The sequence below is a fragment of the Apteryx rowi genome, unplaced genomic scaffold, assembly GCF_003343035.1.
Source record: "Apteryx rowi isolate R43461 unplaced genomic scaffold, aptRow1 scaffold_169, whole genome shotgun sequence".
Lineage (NCBI taxonomy): Eukaryota > Metazoa > Chordata > Aves > Apterygiformes > Apterygidae > Apteryx > Apteryx rowi.
In genome coordinates this window covers 1,244,773-1,268,184 of record NW_020447963.1, presented here as the reverse complement: position 1 = coordinate 1,268,184, position 23,412 = coordinate 1,244,773, and the positions used below count along the sequence as shown (strand labels likewise).

The following is a 23,412-nucleotide window of genomic DNA, read 5'->3' as shown; positions in this document are numbered from 1 at the left end:
TAAGGAGGTTCAGTTGAGATACAGAGCTGGATTTATGCTTTGGGCTCATCTCTCAGGTAATTAATTTAATGTAATGTAATAACATCCTACAATGAGAGTTTGCATATATTAGTTAAAATGTTAGCAACCACTAGGATGATTAGATCGGRAATTATCATTTACTACTCATATGTCACAACCCGCTTTTTGGTCTTTCACCTGTTTTACTGCCTCTTCTGGAGCTGTAAGTGTAAACACCTGTTTAAAAAGGTAATAAAAATGAACAAGAAATTGTGTCAAATTCAAGAGCGTCACCAGTGGGACCTTAGAAAAATATAACATTTTTTGTCTATCTAGTTTTGCAGGAAATTACAAGCTAGCATATGCTTTCAATTTTGGGGGTCAAAGTTATAATTTTTGTTCTCTAAGTTACACAGGAGAAAACTTTGAGGAATCTTTAATATTGCCAAATATGTAAAGGACAGCAATAGAGGAAGAAAATAAAGCTATGGAACAAAGTAGTTCATGCATGGAAGAGATTTATCTTGGCTCAGCAGAGCAACATATAAACTTACTTATTTGCTGGTGACTTCAGGGTAGACTACATGAGACAGGCAGTGAATAATTTCTGGCATTGAGCTATGTCTGTAATTGAAATGCATTCTTTTAAAGTTTTAAGCAAGGGTCAATGAATTAAAACAGCAGTGAATATTTATATGGTACAAGTAAATGGTTATTCATTTGCTTATAAAATTCTTGTGTTCCAGAAATTACAGCTCTTAAGAATGTGTATATTTTTGTATTTGGTTTCTTTAAGAGCCAGTCTTAGGGTTACATTTATGACAATGTAGCAAAAGGCTCCTAGTAAGAGTATGGATGGGTTCCTGTATAGATAAATGCATATGGTCTGAAGTCCTGCTCCAGCTGAAATCAAAGGCAAAACATCTAGTGATTTCACAGAACTGGGAATTAACCTACCATCCTATATATCCTACCTTTAATATGTATTTTTAAGTAAAGGACTGGAAAGAAAAAGCTCACTTTTTTTTTTTTCTTTCATGAAATTTTCAGTTGTCTGTTATACTTTAGGGATTTCAGCTTTTGATGTTGTAGCATTTGGGCATATTTTTGTGACATTATTTAGTTGTGTCTTAGAAATGTACTTTAATTTTGTAGATGATTGACAGTTTGTAAGAAACTGCCTGTAGTAGTTTTTCTRTATTTACATTAGTAACAAAGCAGGCCATATAAATACAAATTGTTTTAACACTAGAAATAAGTAAAATAATCTGAAATTAATTTTAACTGTATAAACAGGAGAAGGCTTGCCAGCTTTTGAGTGACCTATTACTTTTACTGTTTTTTTCTGGGGGGGTGAAGCAGGGAGGGGGGGCTGTTTTTAATTATGATACATTGTAATAAAAGATGTATTATATATTACATCACAGTTTAAAAAAGTCAAATGCATATGTCATGCTAAAGCACAGTACAGAATGATGTATAGTGTGTGATTATTATAATGGGAAATGACAAGGTATATTATCATTTTCCGTGTTGTGTTGCAGCAAGCTGTGACCTTCTGTTCCATTATGTTAAAAGTAGATATGGCAGTTGAAACAGTCTGCTGCCTACCCCAAAACCAGACAGCAGTAGCATTAGTTTGAGATTAAATAGAAACCAGCATTAATTATGAGAGTTTCAAACCAGTTAGACTCTGCTGGAAGGCTGTTTTGAAAGAATGACCTTTTGCGTAAGGTAGTGAGAAGTCTGCTGCTTTCTCTAGATTCTGGTCAGCTGGAACAGCAGCTGGAGGAGGCCAGCAGTGCGAGGCGCGAGCTGGACGATGCTTCCAGGCAGCTAAAGGCTTTTGAGAAACAGGTCAGAACGCTGAAGCAAGAGAGGGAGGATCTTAACAAGGTAAAAAGCATTTTGTCAGCAACTTTTCTAAACCCTAACGACTAGTTCACCTTTGTTTGTTTAGCTTGAAATAACTATTTCAATTGTAGAATTAATGAGTAGATAACAAATGTGTAATGTAATCTATTTTGCTTTCTAACTTTTTTTTTAAAGGCACAGACATTATTTTTAAAGTGTCGTATGTACAATCGTTAGATGGCCGTAGGTGACTAATTCCAGATATTAAACAGCTTCATGATGCAAATTGCATGTTGGTTGCAAAGRCAGTTTTATGGCCTCAGATAAGGGTGATAATTGTAATGGTTAGAAGATGGAGGAAAGAAGAACTATTCTTCTTATATACAGCTAATATTATCTGAAGCGTGGGTGAGAGCAGCAGGGAAAAGATGTTCAGAATATGGTATTAAGGAGACACTCTGTGGCATGGAAATGTTTCCAGAAGAGAGATGTGAAAAATTCCCCAAATGTGAAGATTGAAAAGTATTTTGAAATAACTACAGTAAAAAAAATGTTGTTTTTATTTTTTTCTTTCTTCTTCTCTATCCCCCAGATTCCTTGTTTTCTTGCTTATAACATACTATCTTTTGTGGGCTACCTTGTATTCATGGTTAAATCAACTTGAAAATATAATCAGGGGCAAAATGCATCAGCCTGTTTCTCATCATGATAAAAATTAGCCTAGTTTTTTAGAGTCTACATTAAATGTTGACTTGCCAGCTGTATATAACATTGTTTCTTTTAACCCATAAGGCTCTTAAAACCTTGAGAGCTTCCAGTTTGCCCAAGAAAGACCATCCCTTTTCTAAAACAACTTGTAGTGATTAGGACCTCTTTTAACAAACTCAGAAAATGCTTCTAAATTTGTATAGATGTCAACAGTGCCAAATGTTAATTCTTCCTGCCACTCTTCTTTTCATCCTCAGGCCCTCTTTTCCTTGCTCCTTTGTTCAGCTCCACTTTGGCTGAACATCACTAATCTATTTAAACTGTTGTGGTCCCTCAGTCTTTGTGTAGTGGCAAAGATGGAGAACACAGGAAGCTTTGTCAAGGTATTGCATTATAGAGTTATCGCAGTACTAGCTGTATTATTTCATGTGGGCTCTTTTAAAGGAATAATTCTCATATGCTACTGGTAATCACTACAGTATTTTGTAACCTGAAACTTTCTGTAATATTGATGTTACGGTATGGTGTGTGGAAATCATAACAGGCATGTGCAGGTCAGTTTTCAAAAGCTTCTAAGGTCGAAGTTTTCATAGAGCAGCTTTCCATTCAGTTAATGCACAAACTTCTGTTGTTGTTTAACAGTTGAGGTAAATACTATTCTTTTTACTCATTTAAGTTGTTCTTGAAAAACTAAGACAATGACATTTTTAATTAAGACAGCAAGGTGTTTTTATATTTTAATGTGAGTGTTTGAAAGCCTTTGTATTGAACCTATAATAATGGACCAAATTCAGACTTGGTCTAAGTTAAAGCAGTTTTACTGACTTTAGTAGTTTAAAACTTGGCCTCTTTCTTTATGTGTAGAAGCATACAATCTGTATCATAGATGCATTCATCAAAAGAAATGAGTATGTGTTTTCTATTCACTCTGGAGAAGGTCTTAGATGCGCATCCAAAGACAAAATTGGCCTTTCAGCTTTCTAGGTTTATTACTTAATTCTTTTTTTAAACTGTAGGAACTGGCAGAGTCTAGTGACAGATTAAAATCCCAAGCCAAAGAGCTGAAAGATGCACACAGCCAGCGGAAATTGGCAATGCAGGAGTTCTCAGAGATGAATGAGCGGCTGACAGACTTGCACTCTCAAAAACAAAAGCTTGCCCGCCAGCTCCGAGATAAGGAGGAAGAAATGGAAGTGGTGATGCAAAAAGTAGAAAGTTTAAGGCAAGAGTTACGCAGAACAGAGAGAATAAAAAAAGAAGTAAGTAGTAAGAAGAATGTTTAGAATCTATGAAATAGTAGTTGTATGTAAGGTTTTCCAACAAAGTAATTTTTTTTAAAGTTATCTGTAAATTTTTAACTCTTTGATTGTCATTTCAAACAATACCCATTTTGTTTTCTGTTTTAAGGATTTGAAATGTCCAGTTTAGTGTTGAAGATTTGTCTCATATATCAAAAACCATAAATAGGTTTTGAAAAATATAAAATAAGAATCCTGCCTATTAAAAATGTATGTACTTTTGTAGCTGGAAGTCCAAGCTGAAGCTGCAGCTGCTGAGGCGTCTAAAGACAGGAAATTGCGAGAGAGAAGTGAGCAGTACTCTAAACAGTTGGAAAGCGAAGTAGAAGGGCTAAAGGTTAGTCTGTTTTGATATTAACACCTGCAAACTTACTAGCCAACTAGGACTGGATCTGTTTGATTGTTTTCAGATGTAGTACAAAAAGGTATTGTCAGTTTGTTACTTCACTTGATGCTGAATACTACTACAAACATGAATCATATTATTGTCCAGCAAAATGAACATTTACCTAACGTACTTTTCAGACCAGTGTGTTCACTGTTCACCAAAGCATTTCTCAATAGAAACATCTTGCCTTTCTTGATTTCTTACCAATTTGCTTCCATAATTAATTTGTTTCACTTTACCTGTGAAAAGCAGATTTTTAGTTTAGGATGGTTGAGTATTTGAAGATAAACTTGCAGCCAACACATATTTCTAGAGAGGTGTTTTGTGTGCTGTTTTTCCTTAGCATGTAAGCCAAAATAAAGGTGGGTTTCTCAATAATAGGTGTCAACTGATGTAACTGTAAAGGAAAAGCTTTAGTGTATCTATTATCTCAATCAGAAGTTGAGACATTTATGCCCAAGAGTAGCTTTGAGCATGAAGAGTCTTGTTTATTTTCATAAGCTTGCTCACATGTATATGTGTTCTTTAGGAGCAGAAATTTAAGTAAGCCAAGAATGTTAATTGTTATTTTATTCTATGATTTAGCATTGTATACAGTATTCTGAAAAAATTAAACTTTCTCAAAAACTGTGCAGCTGATGAATAAGAAGGTTTTATAGTTTCCACATGAGGATTGCTGTTCAACAGCAAGATCCTGTTCCTGATGTTTCACCCAGTAGGATGATTCTAAATGTTTTGTGTAAAATGTCAAACTAGATCTATTCTGGCCTTAATTTAACATGAATAACAGTTTTATTATTAGAATTCTGTGGGACAGTCATGTGGGACAGTCAATTAGTCAACATTAAGTCACTGCTCAGAAGATGGKTTTTTTTGCACACATTCTTTTATTTTGTCTTCCTCTGTTAAGTGAAAAATAAGGAAATACATTTGTCATGAAATTTGGGTTTATAAAGCTTCTATAGCTGTGAATTCAGATTGCTATCTGAAAATTAACATGTGCTTCTTCTGTTCTCATGTATCTTCGCTGTCAGCAAAGAGTTTGTATGACAGTTTAGGAGGTGAGGGGAATTTTATTGGAGGTGTTAAGGATAAATGGCATCCTGGTTTATGACAGCAGGACAAGTTTATCAGAAGAGCAAAGGGGACTTGTAGCTTTCTTAATAATATTTCACAGTACAGTAAGCACACTTTGGGTCATGTGAGGTTGCARTACTGCATTATCCATTCAGTAAAAGCTCTGCATGGCTCTTTAGTTAAGTTCAGGAGGCTATCAGAGGGAAAAGGTCAGCATTTAAGAAATGGAAAGTTTGCCCAAATGCAGAGATCAGGGAAGCCCATAAATCATGGCAGATTAAATGTAAACAGGATGTTGCGGACTAAAAAAAGAATTTAGAGAGCACTTTGCAAAGGATGCTCAAACTGATTGTGTGAAGTCCTTTAAATCAAAAGCAGGAAGCCACCTTAGGAAGCTGGTGAAACTACTTGTTGGTAGGGTAGCCAGGGGTACTCTTGGTTGGTAGGGCCATGGCAGAGAAGCTTGATGTGGGTTTTTTTTTTGTTTGGGTTTTTTTTTTGTTTGTTTGTTTTTTGTTTTTTTGCATGTCAGGCTTTACTGCTGAAGATGTAGGGGAGATTGCCACACACATGCCACACACAATGCATTCTTTGTAGCGGGTAGGTCAGATGATCTGGATCACTCTAGGGTAGATGTGCAGAAAGTATTGGAGCAGGCAGATGAGTTAGATGTGAAGTCATCAGGACTGATCGTCTTCACTCAGGAGATGTGAAGTAACTCAGATGTGAAATGGAAGAACTGCTGGCCAAGGTGTGCACCATCTCATTACACATAGCCCACTGTAGTAAAGATTAAGATCAGTGAGCTGGGGGATCAAACAGAGCCTTCTGGGAAGGAGTCAGTCTGGCTTCTGTCCACACTGACCTGCTGGTGTTCTRTGAGGGGATCAGTAGGCACGTGGACAGAGGTGATCCAGTGGCTGCCATCTATTTGGATTTTTGAAAGCCTTTGACAGAGTTTGACACCAAAAATCATTAAAGAAGCTAAATTGCTGTGGGACTGAAGGAATCTTTTCATGGATTTGAAGTTTGTAAGGGACAGGGAGCAAAGGAAAGGACTTAACAGTTGCTTGTCAGGATGGAGAAGAGTGAGCAGTGGGGTTGCCAGGGTCAATGCAAGAGCCAGTTTTATTCAGCATCTTCATTAATAACCCGGAGAGGTCGTGGATGGTACAGGGCTCTTTCAGATAGGCAAACGYACAGACAGCAAGGGAATCTCGGAAGGATCTCAGAGAACTGAGTGGGCAAAAAGGTGGCAGAGGAGCTGCAGTGTAGCTAAAATGTAGGGTTATGCACTGAGTGGAAAAACAATCTAAACGAGGCCTACACAGTACTAAACTTGGGACTGGCAGTTAAACTCAGGAAAGAGCTCTTGTAGTCATTGCTGGCAGTTCTCCGGAATCATTGGCTCAGTGTGCAGCAGCAGCTGAAAAAGCCAAAAAACTGGAGGACATCATCAGGAAAGCTTCTGAGAACAAAACAGAGAATCATTTTGCTGCTGTGTAAAACTTAACTGCACCCACATGTTCTGTACTATGTGTAGTTTTGTCTCCTCATTTCGGGAAGAATGTAGTGAAGTTAGAGAAGTCACAAAGAAGGACCGCTAAAATGATCAAGAGGATGGAGCATTGGCCTTTCAAGGAATGTCTAAAATTGGTGTGGCTTTTCAATTTGGAGAGGAGGAAGCTGAAAGGAAATTGTAGCTGAGGTTTACAAAATCATGAAGGTGGTGGATAAGGTGAATGCAGAACTGTTGTTCACCAAATCCTCCAGTACTAGGACTTCAGGGCACTTGGTGGAACAAGTAGGACACGGATTTGAAACAGTGCTTCTCTACACAGTGGTGAGTGATCTCCTGGGTCTTGTTGCACCAGAAGGTTGTGGTTGTGACAGTATCAGCAGGTTCATAACCTGTTTACTTTACTAAACTTAGTTATAAACCTTTGGATTTATATTCAGACAGCCAAAATTCTGCCTAAATCCCAGTACTTTGTGTTTCTTAACTGCTGGATTTAGGCTTTCAGAGGCATGAAGTCAGTGACAAACACTGGCTCAGGGATGCAGGTGGAATTTAGATTGCATAGACATGGACCTTAGTTCTTTAATGCAAGAAACATCACCAACATTTTATCTTCTTTCTGTTCTTAGATATTTTCAGTATGTTCATATACCAGCATTTCAAAATAAGCATATTCTTCTGGGCTGTTTTGGACCGTAGAGGAATAATTAGGTGTACAGGAAAGGTGTTGGGAGAGTCTGTTTTGGGGGAACTAGGCAATTTTGGGTGCTAATTTGTATGGTAGTGTTAATTTTTTCATTAAATCTTTTGTAAGCTCATTTCAAGCAAATGTAGAATAAATTCTGTATGTCAATATTTAGATAGCATATTAAAATGAATTTCTGAACTCTYTCCTTCCTACCTGAGCAACAACAGATTATTCAGTTGTAAGAAGAGTAAATGTAAAAGTAAGAATATAGTAATCCAAATATTAATAAGGAAGATTCTGTCTGTCTTAACATGCTGCACTTGGCAAATATTTATACCATAAAATCTTCATGCTAGTAGAGTCACCGTCCTAAGAAAGATACTTTATATTTTTGCCAAGATATATTAATATTACTATCTGTAAAGTGCAGCATACAAGTCTTGAAGCAAACCAAAATACCACTTGTTACCAGAGACTTAAAGCTGAGTCAGAAGTCCTCCAAAACCTTTAATGGTATGTTCACTTAGGATTAGATTACTTAAATAGTAAGTTTTCCCATGCTATCTGCTCTATGATTGCAGTATTTAGTGGAGGTTCTTTATTTTTCAAGTGCAAAATTTGATGTCCTTTAGTGCAGCAATTACAATATCCATAATACATGATATACATTTCAACACACGTAGTAATATTTACAACATCGCTGTCATTCTGGACTATTCAGCTTCACAACTGCCTAATGAAAGAGCTGCTGTGTGGGGTTTTTTTTGCACACGCAAGAGAGATTGGGGAAGGGGGGGGGGAAGAATTCCCCTGCGGAGTTATGGCATCTGCATAGCTGCGTGCCAAGAGATGCATTATGTCTCAGAGGCACCATTTGTCCGCTCAGAGTAGGCATGTATGAAAACATCTATTTGGAGTTCATGCTTGTACCAACTCAAAACATACTTTCTGTTTACTATATTACTGATGTTCTGTAAGCCACCGTACAGTACCATCCCCCCACTCCAGCATCTGTTTATGATGTTAATGATGTCTTGCTATAATGGTGAAATACCATTAAACACTTACATACCTGACAGATGATGCTGCAAAACTCGAAATTTTTACATGCTCTGAAGTCATACGTGTGTAGGCAAGTCAGCATTTTGGGCAGTAACAGATAAGCTCAGTGGTTAACCACCTCTGAATGAAAGAAAATTCCTATACTTTTTTTTTAATCTCTCTTCTTCAAACCATCTCCTCTTAGGATGGCATCTCCTTTCTGATTTACTGTTCTGGGTCCTAAGGGCAGGATTTTGCCCTTAAATAAGGGGTCAAAACAGAAGTTCATTTTGATGAGACTGAGTTAGCAAAAGCAGTGAGGGAGCAGTAAATACCTAGCTCATACGTTAGGGGGTGGTTGCGGTCTCCTGCTGGCCCTAGCAGCAAGGCCAGGGTTTCTCACAGAAGTCAGCGTGGCAGAAATTCAGAGCGTCTGAACGTTCTGCAGCGACATTCAGCTCTTAAAGTTTGTTCCTACATCAGCAAAAGAAAGCTACCCAAACCCACATTTAATTAAGGGTGGCTGGGAGGATTGTAATACCTCATGATAAGAATGTAGGTATAATTAACTGAATATCTTAGGTCCTTGCAAAGGTGTGAGACAGTCAGCATAAAGAAGTAGGTTTTTCAGTTACCTGCTCTTTTTAAAAACACAGTATTTTTTATTAAGTAATTTTCTTTATTTCTTTAGACTACCTTTAATTATTAAAAACACACACCCACACCCACACACACATGCACACACGGAGAAAAGAATCCAAACCAAGTTACACACGTGTTTAAGTTAAAAAGTATTTCCATACTTGGATTTCAGTGCATGTCATGCCAGTATCTCGTTTTAAACCTGATCTTGCTCCTCCTCTATGTCATGGCAGGACATTGAGTTTAGTGAGTGCAGCATTTGGTGCAAATGTATGTATCCTGAAGCAATATGTAAAGACTATTGAAATACCAGAAGACCTCACTAAGAGAGCTATGCAGCTGCGAAAAGTGAAGTAATTACTCTTATTGTTTAAAGCTTGTTCTTCCTATTAACCCACTATGATGTAAATGGCCAGTTTAAATAAAAGAGGTCAGGCTTCCATCCTGACTGATGCAATCCATATAGTGTTTGCAGACCTGGATTTTGACCATCAGTTAAGTCTCTGCTTGCCTTTAATAAATTTTTTGTGCTTTGAAATATATTCACTGTATATCCCAGTCCTTATTCTCCATTCCTGAAAGTTGTTGATCCTTTTGCCATCAACAAATGAGTGGGAAACTAAAAATCTTTTAATTCTTYGGTCGCTTTCTGACTGCTTTTAAGGGAAGTCAGAACGTGGCCTGAGATGTTCAAAGTGATGATCAAATTTACAGTGGCTTGAAAATTATTATTACATTTAAATCACAGAATGATAGAGAGTACAGTTCAGTTTTATGCTCTAACACACTTTCAAAAAACTGAGATAAATATTTGTGTTTACCTGAAGTATGTAATGGGATATTTTCTAAACATAGACTTATGAGTAATAAGTTTTTATTAAGCATCTGTTTCAGAATTCTTGAGCGCTAACTTRGAGCTCTTTGTTTTTAGCAAAAGCAGATTGGTCGCTCACCTGGGGTAAGCAGTATAGAACACCAGCAAGAAATCACTAAATTAAAGGCAGACCTGGAAAAGAAGAGTGTTTTCTATGAAGAGGAACTATCTAAACGAGAAATAATGCATGCTAATGAAATAAAAAATCTGAAGAAAGAACTGCGGGATGCAGAGAGCCAGCAGCTTGCTCTCAAGAAAGAGATCATGATTTTGAAAGACAAGCTAGAAAAAACCAGAAGAGAAAAGTGAGTGTTTTATGGTATTTACCTTTAAGTTTGAAATACCTTTTTTAAGTTTCCTAGTATGTTTCCAAACACACTGTCACTTCCAGAATTACAGTGCAGACAGGTGCATTTTGGGTGATTTAATGCCATGGTTGAATATAAAGTAGCTGAAGTCTGTACACTTGTCACCTTTAAAAACAAAACAAAAAAAACCACCAAACCCTGAACTGAAAGTTAATTTTGCACCAGAATTCTTGCACTGGCTGACTACTCCTAGGTATGTAACATGAGCTGCAGACTTGCAATTCAGGGTAAGTTGACACCTGAAGCTTATGCTGAAGTTTTAAATAGTTTTTTGGCATTTTTTCTCTTTGGTATTTTCATCTTTTGATGCAAAACTAATGTGTTAGAGATCAACTATTGCTTACATTTCTGCCAGCACAGGAACAGTCACTTAATGCAGACTAACGCTAATCCATGCTGGGTTCCATCCAATGTTAACATCAGTCATCAGACTAGTAGGCATAAGCTTCTTTATCTCTTCTGACATGGTCATTTGTCAGAGACCTGATTTTTTTTCTCTCCCACGTGCTGGAGTTTATAACTGGCCTTGAGAATATTCCTTGAGGCATTCATCAATAAAAACAATTTTTCCTATTGGATAATGTAGCACTGGAAATAGTAGCAATCATGGTTTGAATGTATTCATCACTTCCATTCATAAAAAAAATTCAAAGTGCTTTATAAACACTAGCATAGATGCTTCTTTTTCCTGCTGTAGTAAGATGGGATATGAGAAAATCCCTAAAGGAGAAGCTCTTATTCAAAGCTTAGCCAAGCTGTAGTGAGTCCTTGACTGTAAGTCGTAAATAAAATAAAAGCATTTTTCAAAAAAAACCTATGCAAGTAGCTTACCAGCTTCTCTGGTAAAGTGTTTCCTGTGGAAAAAGTAGATCACATAGCTTAGAATGCAATGGATGAACCATTTCTTCTTAGAATGTAGTTGTTCATACCTTGAACATATTTTCACAGTAGTTTGCTGCTTTGTTCTAGAATGAGAAGTAAAATTTTTACCAGCAGTGTGTTTTCATTGTACCACAACTTGATGCTTTTCCTGGTCTGTGAGTTATAAATGCAAAAAAGACTATACTGTCCTGTAATATATAAAGAGGATAGCACAGTGCTTCTATTGCCATGTCAGTTAAGTAGTGTCTCAGGAGGAAGAATGCTGTATAAAGAACCATTAATACTTCTTTCTGCAGGCTAAACTCTTCTTAAAGGTCATGCCTCCATATTCTGATCAGCCCAAAATCTCCTTTGAGTTTTATCCAAACCGTTCCACAGTTGTAGAGCTGCAAAAGTTATAACTAGATGTCCATCTCCAGTGAAATAACACATATCTTTGGAACAGGGTTGATTGGCTGCATGCTAGCTATTCATAAACCTAGTTTCACTCTGTAAATAAAAGATGAACTGGATCCAAATCGAAAATGAATGGTGATTTAAGCATATATTTCCATATGTATTTCAAGTGTGTTGGTGTAAGAGAAAATTTTAAAGCATGAACAGAAGTGTAACGCACAACCAGAATCCAACATTTGGCCCTTAATGGGAAGGGCTTCAGCAACATACAAGGTTGGATGTCCGAGCATCGAGAGTGATTAACAAAAGCCTGACCTTCAACTGGGTTTTGTTAAATACTGATGCAGAATTTCATTGCATTTATGTGGAGTCCTGATACTTGCTAAGTCCACTGTTGAAGGTACGAGTATTCATGATTTGCTACAGATTGACATCTATAGTAGTTCAGAGATTAGAAGGGAAGCTTAAATATTAGGAATGGAAGAATTGCTATTGTTGCTTGATATGTAGTATTTGGTAGTTTTCCTTAAAAGAACATTGATTTTGTTGTTGTTTCTCCTTTCATGCATTGTTTTTAGCTTTTGTAACCAGACATACAAAGCTTTTTGTGAGTCTGCCAATAGAGTTGTTCAATGTTCAGTGTTGAAAAGGAAGCACCTGGAGGCTTTATGCTGAATCGAGTGAAATTACTGCAACAATAGCCATGGGGTGGGGTTGAATCGTATACAGCTTGGGGAAAAAAAACTTAAATCTAAAAAGGATCTTTAGTGCATATTTTTTAAAAAATGGCTTTGACATGATGCTGTAGCTGCACTGCTTTATAAGGGCTATAACCAGGGGGAATCACGTAGGTTATTCAAGCAAGGGCTGATAAGAGCTTTGTCAAAAAACTGTTCTCTGTGTACACCTTTTTTTTTTTTTTTAACGTGCATTGTGGTGGCTTCTGCTTCATTTTTGAAAATAGGTATTTTTTCCCTATTTCCTTCAGATGTAAGCTTTCTTGCTTTTGTTAATTCAATAACCTAAGTCATCAAGGGAGAGAAACTATCTTTCTGTATAAAATGATAGCCTTTTGCTAAAGTCTGATAAGCTGCATGCTCTTAAAATTGGGAATACAGAAACACAGTATTAGGCCAGTGATCCGGTTAGTATGATATTCCATTTCTTAGAATTTTCGTTATCTAGTATTTTAGGGAAAAGGTGCAAGAAACTCTGTAAAATAAATTATGTTTGTAAAAGTTTCTCCTAAGCCTGTCGTTTAATGATAGAGATATAAGGTACAGAGCTTTATAAAACAGGTTTTGGTTTTTTGCTTCAGGTTTGGTTTCAAAGTAGTAAGATAAAATATTTTTCCATTTTTTACAGCTGCAGTAAAGAGCTGGGTGACAAAGTGGTATCACAAAGCTGTATTTCACATTGCTTACATGTGGTTTGCTACAGTTGTTTTAGTGATAAAAAGAAATCTAGATCATGTATGATTTCTTAAACTTCAAGAGCAGATAAATAGCTAAATTTTAGATGAGAGAGAAAGCTTGGTGGGAGAGGAGGAGGAGGAGGATGCCCGGCTTCAAAGCAGATGTGTTATTTTGATCTTCCTGGCTGTCCAAGGTACACCTATGGAACCTGTCACAGTTCTGTGGCTTGCTGAGTTGGTACGTGGGTATGATAGATGATATCCACAGTCTCCTCTGTTTAAAATTTATCTCCTTTGTGTATTATATTATAATAATCTGACTGGGAATAGTGACAATCACCACTTGAATTAAGACCTTAAAAATATGTTGGGGTCCTTTACTGGTCCAAAGCTCCCTTAATCCACCAGCACTATTTCTGGTGCTCTTAAGGCTGCGTTGAGCCTTAGAGCCTTAAAAGAAGATGTTTTAGACAAATATAGAACAACCAAACCCTCTAAACAAAACCATAAGTACATAAAAGCTAAACAAAAGAAGTTAACCAAGTGAATTTAAAATACTTTGCTCTACTGTCTAAGAAATTAACTTTGAATCCATGCCTTGCAAACAGAAGCAAGACCTGTTATTAATTCTGCTGGCAGCCAGTGCTTTAATCTTTTTCTGCCTTTTCCCTGGCTGGCTCATCGTATGCATGGAATCTGTTGGCGTAGGGAAGGAGTGGTGGTGGTGGGTTTCAAGCTTGGAGCTTAAACACTAACTATAGTATATTACTCTGCAAGCCCGTAGCGTTATGTTTCAAAGGAAGCCTGGCAACATAGGATTTCACCACGAGTCTAACACGCTGTACTGGATTTCAAAGAGCAGTTGAAGCCCTAAATGAATTTCAAATTAGGAAGAGGAAATTCAAACCAGCATTGCTCTTAGCTGGGTTCAGTGTAGCCACTGACACTTTGCAGCTTTTAAGGGTGTTCCTGCAATCTGGCAGTTGCGGTAGTTCTGCCTTTCAGAAACAGAGGTCAGGAGGTAATTTCTCTATCGTACAACATGAAATTCTGCAAAAACAGTTGCAATGTTCAAGGTGCAATGTTCAATGGATTTTATTTTTATTGAGTTCACCCTTTTACTGGCCACTTTTCAAACCTTTTAGTGACTGGACRGTGCTATTTGCCGTATTCATATTTTTGTACCTGTGGTAGTTATAGTACAGTTTCATGGAGCTGTGGGGAGCTGTGTACCAGTTATCTGTCACAGTGAACAGAGGATGCCACAAAACCATCTTCCTGAAGCTGTAGATAGAGTGAATCTAGACAGAGTGGATTTGAGGTGGGAATTACGGGTCTACAACATTGGAATCAAAGGAAATAACAGTGTTTTTGGCAAACAGAGGACCTGTTTTATTGATTTTCAGATTCCCATGTTCACTGGGCAAGATTAAAGTTGATGTTAAACAGAATCAGTCAAGGGGTATTGTGTGCTGAATGAAACCCACAAAAGAAGGGAAGGTTTGGGGGAAACGGCCGGTTTGCAACTCCTTTTCAGAAAGAGTGATCCAAACACGCTTACGAATCTRGTGATACTATGAGGGTGTAGGTTATCCATCCACTTCTTACTGATAGTAGGCGAATGGTAACTGAATTAACTGTTCAGATTTGTCCTCTGGCTGTGCTGAATTGCCCACAGATAACTGCACATTTAAGCTTTTCTCATCAGTGACTCAGTCCCCAGTATTTTAATTTAACTTCTATATGTTCAGGTTTCATATGGGGTTATGTTTGCAGGTCATTTGATGTGAAACCTGGAACTGTAGAAACGTATAAAATAACATTTTAATGAACTTTCAGAGAATTTACCCTGAATATCTTGGAATATGCCATGCTGTCTTTGCCCTTCAAATTTACAACTACTCAATGTAAAGAATAAAATATGTATAAGTGTATTGATAAACATTAGCTCAGTGGAGCTCTATTAATTCAGTAGTGAAGGAAAGATAATTGTCTAATGATAAAATTCATCAGACTGTCTTATCATCCTAAAATGGGAGTATGGCACAATCTTTACTTATTTTTAGTAGGCTGAGGGATTACCAATATAGTACTTTTCTTTCAGCTACTGTGTGCATCAATCTTTATGTATTTAAGTAAATAGTATGGTGGGTTGTTTTCAGAATAGGAAACCTTTTAATTGTGCTTCATTTTATTTCTTAGCCAAAGTGAAAGAGAGGAATTTGAAACAGAATTCAAACAGAAATATGAACGAGAAAAGATTCTGCTAACAGAGGAAAACAAAAAACTTTCAAATGAGCTTGATAAGGTGAGTGTGGATTAGCTGAGTCCTGAGTGTACAAGAATGCTATGTAGAGCTATAGTGGTTGTTAATAACTCTTAATTGGCAGCAGAATTTAATAATATGGAGGAAGTTGTGATTAATGCTTGATTTAAGCAGAGAATTGTATTAATTGATCTTTTGCACCTATGTACATGTATCTGAATTTGAGGATGTGTGCACATATTTATGTATGTGCATGTATGTGTGTGTGTGTATATATATATGTGAGAATTCAGTTACATGGTCTTACAGTTTGATAAGATGAACTCTTGACAGTATCTTAAGCCAAAAAAAAGAGGGCTTGCTTGTATGACCCAAATATAAAAATACATGGTTAATGACGTGATTATATAGAATGTATTTGCATGTCAATTACTGTGAAATAACAGGGCCCCTTGTGAGATAAAGTGTTGCTTTGAGATACTAAAAAAATACAAATGATAAGGCAATTAAATTGAGGATTGGGTTGAGCAAGGAATAAGTATGTTTCATGTTTTTAGGTTATCTTTTTATTGTTTATTTTGACTGGTTATTCAGGTTCATTATGGATTGGCCATATCTTGCTATACTTGTCTGTCCTTTCTTTAATGCATTAATTTTTTTTTAAATATGATGAAAGCATGGTGTTCTTTAAAGTAAGCGTGTTTGCATGTCAGTGTTCAAAATAAGGTATATTTTCATAACCAGTATAAGCATTTATAAGCATAGTTCAAGAACAGTAAGAGACTAGTCACCTTTGATAGCTTTTCTGCTTTGTCTTTTTCTTCTTCTTTTTTTTAATTTGCTTAGCTTTGTATTTGTCTTGTCAAATGACATTTAATAAATAGGCCTATTTACATGATAAACCCATTTAAATGATAAATATATAGTGGAGGAGTCATATTAGGACTAAAAGGGGCAGACTGGATTAAAAAATGGCATTTTTGCATCATTTTGATTTGTTAATTTATTTCAGTGCTAAAAGAAGCCTTTCATATGAGATTCATTCCCTTAAGCAGACCTTCCTGAAAGGTCTGTCTGATCTCTGGTTCCCATTATGACTTTGTGAATAATTATTTAGCATAATGGAGGTTTAGTCCCCAATACTGACTCAGGTTAGCTCTTGCTTTTGTCTTGCAGAATGTGCGTGTATGAATGACAGCTTTGTGAATGCAAGTGAGGTTAATTGCTAGGTATGCTATATTGTACTTACAGATGTGCATTTAATTTCCATTTCCCTGTCTGCAAGTGAGTAAAATGAAAAATAGGGGAATGTGAGACACCTGCAGGATCTCAGCACTGCCTCAGAGCTGTATCTGTTAAGCCCCTCATCCTCCATAGTTACTAAACAAGGGAGAGATTCAGCTGTTTCATCTGAGCTATAAAAAATTTTTGTGCTCCTGCTTTGCACTTTTAATGTAATTTTTTCAATATGCAGCATTCCACCTCTATGCTGTGCAACACAGGAATCTTCTAAGAATTGTAGAGATATTTAGAGACTAATTCTCAAGAAACTAATTTGTTTGAGTAAAAATATATTCCAGTCCTTAAGAAAAGGCCTTTCAGTACAACTAAGGCCCTACATGAGAAGAAGAAATTCTGGCTTTTATTGTTACATGGCATTTATTGTGATGGGTGTACCAGTTTTAATGCGGATGCTCCAAGTGCGCCTGTGACTTTGAGTCAGTGAGGTGAAGTCACAGGAGATTATATATTTAACCAGTTGTTTAAATTCTCTTTCAGCTCACCACCATGTTTGAGAGGCTAAGTATGAACAACCGGCAGCTGGAAGAAGAGATGAGAGACCTGGCCGATAAAAAGGAGTCTGTGGCCCACTGGGAGGCCCAGATCACTGAGATCATCCAGTGGTGAGTCCGCAGCTCTAATGTCATTGCAGAAGCCCTTGGTAAAGGACACTGGTAGGGCTGTTCTCGATTTTGCATCTACATGTGGCACTTGCAAGTGTTTACACCCATCCAGGATTCTGCTGTGTTTTTGCCTGAGGTTTTAATGATGTCCAAAGGTAGAAAACTGCGTTCCTCCTTAAGAGCAAAAGTGTATTTGCAAATACAACTGTTTTAAGGGCGAAAGACTCATAGGCTTTGGGTGTGGCCTGTGGCTTTGGAAGAAGGCTGCAGTGCAGGGAGTCACGCGCTGCCCTCACCCTCCAAGCCCAGCCTGGAAAAAGCAGCGGCGGGCAGTATTTGTCCCTCAGCGTTCGCTTCGCTTCCTTCGTCTGCTCTGCACGCGGCAGAGTGACACCCGGATAGCGCAACTTTTATGTGACTTCTACAAGGAGAGCATTGGAGACTAACAAAATGCCAGTGAAATGACATCGGCAATAATATTTTCATTAAATAGTGACATGACGTTTGTAAGGGTTTCTGTCTAGTTTTAATAAATAAATTGGGAAAAGAATAATAAGCTGAAAATATTAAGAGAAGATTGCTTTTTCCAGGTGGCCTTTATTTTTCCTCTCCATTCCTGTTTCTCTCCCTTCCCTTTTTATGGCCCAGTGTAGCATTTAGCTTCTGTGGAAACAGTCTGTATTCAGATTTTTTTTTTTACAGATCATTCACTTCTGTGAAGATTTCATAATCATATACTAATCTTTGGTTTTTTTTGGTTTACTRCTTGTTTTTTTCCCCCATTTTTCCTGTCTCATATTAGCTAAATAATCTAACTTGTTGCATCCAAGCAAAAATGGGAAACGTGTTTTTTAAAGAATCCTAGTTTGACATTGTTCTAATGTCAGTATAATTTTGTTGTCCAAATATGGAGAAAGTTTTGGCTTTTGATGCATATCAAGAAAGAAAGGCTGTGCTCTGAGTTTCTGGAAGTGTTTTAAACAGTGTTTGTTACATAAAATGATGTAGCTCCAATATGTGTTAACAAGTCCATAGTGTTTCAACGCATTCTATTCATAGTAGAGGTTAAAAATTTAAAGGGGCTAATTTGTGCATATTCCTTTTAAATCTTTTCTTTCATACAACTGTAAGTGTAGTAGACTGCCTGCATCTCTGAAATAAAAAAATACCCTGAAGTTGTTCAAAAAAAGAGAGATTTTGTAGTTGATCAGAACTTTTTATTTATTCAGAAGAAAAAACTCAAGATAACAAGAAAGACAAGTCTGTTATCTCACATTCCATGTTGCTGGAGATTTTTTTGATTGCTTGAAGGAAATACTTATCTATCTTAATGCACCAAGGTAACTAAACCCCATTTTTCAGATTTACATGTGAAAGCACTCATAAAACTTGAAAGTTCTGGAAAAAGCTAAGTCAGCCTTAGTTGTGGACTGTTTTACTTGACACTATGTAAAAATATACCAACAGCTATTAAGACAGTCCCTTCTCCCATTTATATGAGCGCTTAATATTTTAAGAATGTACTACTGATGTGGTTCAGATATATGATAAAATATCTTGCGTATAATCAGACATGTCAGAGGGGGGAAAAGAAGGTTTGGGATTGGGGATTTTGTTATCTCTAAAGATACTTAATGAAAAAAGGTCTGGAACATGAAGTCTGTAACTTTCAGAACTAAAGATACCACTTTTGCTGATCTTTTTTATTATGATAGAGGACTAAAAACTCAAGAATTATGTTTAAAAAATGTTCTCAGCAAACATTAAGGAGACAAAAACTGTAACTAAGGCAGATTTTTTTTCTAGTTGGCTGTACACATCTCATTTTTCTCCATACTTCTCTCTGCCTATGTTAAATTTTGTTCAGCATGGTGAAGCCATATCTTGGCTCAAATTTTTTTTTTCAGTTTGTGTTTAAAAATTTTCTTTTCGATGCCCAGATAATGTGGTAGTTACATCTGCTATCCACTGAGTTCAGCACTGCATACTAAAACTAGGTCCTTATTTGGGGATTTCTTGCTATTGAACAAGGGGCACTATATTAAGTATTTTAAACATCTGTAACAGCAGTGATAAACATTGTAAAAGAAAAAAATCTTAATTTAAAGGAAACTAATCTCATTTAAGCAGTTACAAGCCTGTCTTTTCTTAAGAAAAACATGCAATTTAAATCCACACCTGGTCACATCTTCTTTATGACACCATAATGCCTCAGATCTGACACTTTAGGGTAGAGCTTGTAGGCTCCCTCTCCAAAACTAACAGATTTTCCAATAAATTATTGTTTTAACAGTATTATATTTTGGGAGCATACTTTCTACTTCTTAAAAATGCTTTTAGGCTACCGTCTTTTTTTTAGTGCTGTGACTCTTGAAGGATAGGAAATTGTAGATGAAATTAACTGCCTGGTTTAGTAAGTGGTTTGCTCAGCTCCCTATGATAGTTCAGGGGTTTATTTTAACCCTGTTTTAAGTATCAGAAGCCTAAGGAGCTCATTATTTCCTTTGAGTGGTTTGTCACAGTCTATTAGATCTCTCTCTTAGGGAATCTTCCCCATTGTTTGAGTCCACGTTTCAGGTTAAGATCATTGCTTCGTTCACAGCTGATACTTCTTGAGCCCTTCTCAACTATTCTTTCTTTTAGTTTTTATAAAAAGCAAGTAATTTTAATGGCTTCTCATGTTCCCCTTAGCCTCTCCCTGCCTTCTTATTGTGCTGTCTTGCATCTTGTTTATGGCAAACATCCAAAAGCTTTTTTATTTTTGATATTATTATCCCAAGAGATCATAAATATAGCCAACTTTTTAATACATACCTGAATCAAAATTTCATTGCAAATTGTAATGTGGTAGCAATAGACTCTCACGGATCATTCAGCCTTAATGGAGCTATTAGATTGACAAGCTTATATTATCCAAACGACTCATCACACCTTAACAAGAATAAGAAATATCGAGGCTTATATAGTCAGTTATAAATTTTCGTATGGCAGATGGGGAAGAGATTCATTGCATATTAGGTTAATGCAGTCACTGAAAAAATGAGTCTTTCAGCCACGGTACTGTATTTCAGATCTGCTGCAGAAAGGAGGTCAATGGAAATCTTTAGTAGTGATTCCCAGAGTACTTGGCAAGAATCTTAACTTATTAGCCTCTCTGAGTGGGATTCATTTAACCTAATTTTAGAACGCTCTTATGGTAGACAGCTAAGATAAATCAGATGACTAGTACTGTAGAAGTCTCTGTTTCCGTCGATTGTAAAGGAAGTTTAGACACCTAGTTTGAATAAAGAATTCTGTATCGCTGGGTACGTACAAATGGCTGAGGTAAATCCTACCTCATTTATCCACCCATAGAGTGGACATCATGTTTCTGTTCTGCTGAGACCAGAAGCTGTGACTGTTGGTATTCAGAAGTTTCAGCTAATATTCTCCTTGTAGTCTAGATGTCTTTCCAGCCAACTGTAGTATGGTTGATTTTTATTTTAATTATTGATTTTCTGTAAAAAGAAAAAGAACTTCTGTCCTAAATCAAACCTTAAAAAGTCCCAARGTAATTATTTGAATTTTGAAACCTGGTTGCTCTCAGAAGAAAGCACACACAAATTGTGGGAAAGACTTTAAAGTATAATGGTATGTCAAATAACTAGCAAAACTTCTGGGGAAATTCAAGTGTAAGAAACTCAGAACTTGAAAATTTCTGAGATGCATTGTGTTTGAGGTAAGAATAATCAGAAGTTAATTATCTGTAAAATAGAAATTCTGGAGGTATGGGGGAAATTTCAGGATTTGGGAGCAGAAGGAAATGTTGAGAATTTTGGAATTTTATAGATTTTGTTTGGAAGGGAGGGAGGAAAAATGAAGTTGGAGGTTTTGAGCATAGTTACATGAAGACAGAACTTTGAAAGTTTTGAGAACCTTACAACAGAACTGGGAGTCATGGGCCTCAGACTTTTCTGAGTTTTTTTAAATCAAGTGAGATATARCTTGGCATAGGGTCCAAGGGCTTCAAGACCCCTCCTTGTTAGCAAAAGGTCTCTAGTCCTCTGGGTTCATTTTGTGTTGTAGAAATATCCCAGATGCTGAGACTCAGGAAATCTGATTTTCATAGCATCCTGACAAAGAAAATGCCAAATATTTGTTAGTGATTATTTGAAGTTTATCAGGATGTTGGTCATTTTTCATGCTGATTTATTGGGGGGAGATGATAGATGGATTTCTCAACAGCTCCAACTAAGAGGTCCGTTTAATCATACAGGAATTTGTACTATATCACTGTTTTAGGCACTCTATAGTTAATAGCCTAACCTTCTAAGAGACTTCAGTTATACATGAAAACGGAAGGGTTAACCTAATCTAAATTTTGAGGAAAGAAGTAAATGTCTAAAGAACAGAACTTTCTTAGGTATTTTGCTATGTTTAATAGGGCTCTGCAAAGAGAAGCAAGGAAGGAAACATTAATAAGAGTAACTTTACCATTCTTACTTTATCTTTTAAAAGAAACCCAACCAAACACAAAACACCCAGCAAAACAATAACAAAACAGAAAGCTCCAAGAACTCCAGGGTTCATATAATGTTTAATCCATATATGTATGATTATCAAGAGAATGTTGCCATCTAGTGGGTAACAAACCTATACCAAAGTTGTACTAACTTTATATTTGCCATCTTTAATAGTCTGAGGGGTTTGCTAGAAGTAAGTATAGATTTTTGTGAAAAAAATTTGCCTTTTATGTATGTTTTTATTTTCTATATTGTACATGTTCTGTGAAACATCTCTGTGAGGTTTTGCCTTTGCAGCTTTTCAGCACTTAGAGCTTGAATGTTCTGGGCTTTATAAAACAAATACCTGAAGTGATTTTTCATCTTCCATGAGGAAAGATAAATATGCCATGAAATTGGACACAGTGTTTTTTCAGCTTTAATTAGAAGAGTGTTTAAAAAGGTGCTGACTTATTTTTAATTTGACATGATTCCTTTCTTCTGCAAAGATTGTATGTCATTAAAAATAGAGAAGATCAGAAGAACACTGATTTCTAAAATCTTTTCCGTTTTTGTACATCAAGAAAACTTACTTTCTCACCTTGAAAGCCTCACACTCTTTCTGTTCCTATTTATACCCTGTTTTCTTTTTATTATGCATTCCATTACACTCCTCCTAAAGCATTTTGTGCTAATTCTCACATCTTTCCCCTCTTCTGATTTTCATTTGAGCATATGACAAAATCTTTGTCTGCTAGTCAAAATGTGTTTCATCCAGAATGTTATGGGAAAAAAAAGTTTATACAATGCTTTCATTTTGTTCTGGTATACCTTGGGGAAAAATACTGACTCATTCATATTAATCATTGATCATCATTGTCTTTAATAGAAACAGGACATGGTTCTCTTCTAGGTTTCTCCCCACCCCTTGTAAGCAGGAGGGAAAGAAGGTAAAGCCCAAAATATAAAAAAAGGGCTTAGTTTTTTTATTTCAGGTGGGTGTTCTGTGGCAAATGGTCACTATATTTGCATTAGCCTCCTCTATATTAAAGCAATTTTCCTTCTATAAGTCTTAAAATTTGTATAAGTCTTAAAACTCCCCATCCAGAAGTCACTGCAACTTGTAAATATTTAAGCCGTGGCTTTTGCATCGTGATTTTGCCGAAGGGCAGTATGATGGAGTTCTGTTCCTCCTGTGCATATGGCAGTTCAGAGTTTGTGCTCTCTGTCTTTGCTGCCTCCTGTTGACTACCTATAAATCTTTGTTGAAACGTTAAATTGTGCTTATTAATGAACAGTAAACTTTCAAGTTACAGATAGCGAATATAGAAAAGGTGTATGAACCCCATAGCATCACCCAGAGAAACTTAAATCGCTTCATATGCACTGAGGGAAAATCCCTTTCTGCAGAGGTCACTATGAGACAAATTCATCATTCTGGAGAACTCGCTCAACACAGTCCAGTGTCCTCAGGATTAATAGTAAGGAAGGATCAGGAGACAGGGAGAAGGTAATTTGCATAAAGCAGAAAAACTGTATTCCCGCTTTCTTGGGAGTTACTTAAAACTATTCAGGGATCATTACTTAGAGCACACCTAAAACATTTCTGTGG

At 36.6% G+C, this 23,412-nt stretch overlaps 1 protein-coding gene across 4 annotated transcripts in view; it reads left to right on the top strand.

Moving 5' to 3' along the window:
• The window catches only part of CDC42BPA (CDC42 binding protein kinase alpha), a 193,056-nt gene that overhangs the window by 118,773 nt on the left and 50,871 nt on the right, over positions 1 to 23,412 (top strand). For 3 of the 4 annotated variants that reach the window (XM_026060425.1, XM_026060428.1, XM_026060427.1), the window contains exons 12-17: positions 1,763 to 1,896; positions 3,579 to 3,821; positions 4,087 to 4,197; positions 10,147 to 10,394; positions 15,352 to 15,457; positions 17,195 to 17,319. In XM_026060425.1, the coding sequence (XP_025916210.1) occupies positions 1,763 to 1,896; positions 3,579 to 3,821; positions 4,087 to 4,197; positions 10,147 to 10,394; positions 15,352 to 15,457; positions 17,195 to 17,319 (967 nt within the window). The remainder of the gene's footprint in view (positions 1 to 1,762; positions 1,897 to 3,578; positions 3,822 to 4,086; positions 4,198 to 10,146; positions 10,395 to 15,351; positions 15,458 to 17,194; positions 17,320 to 23,412) is intronic. The other variant, XM_026060426.1, reaches the window with a different exon arrangement.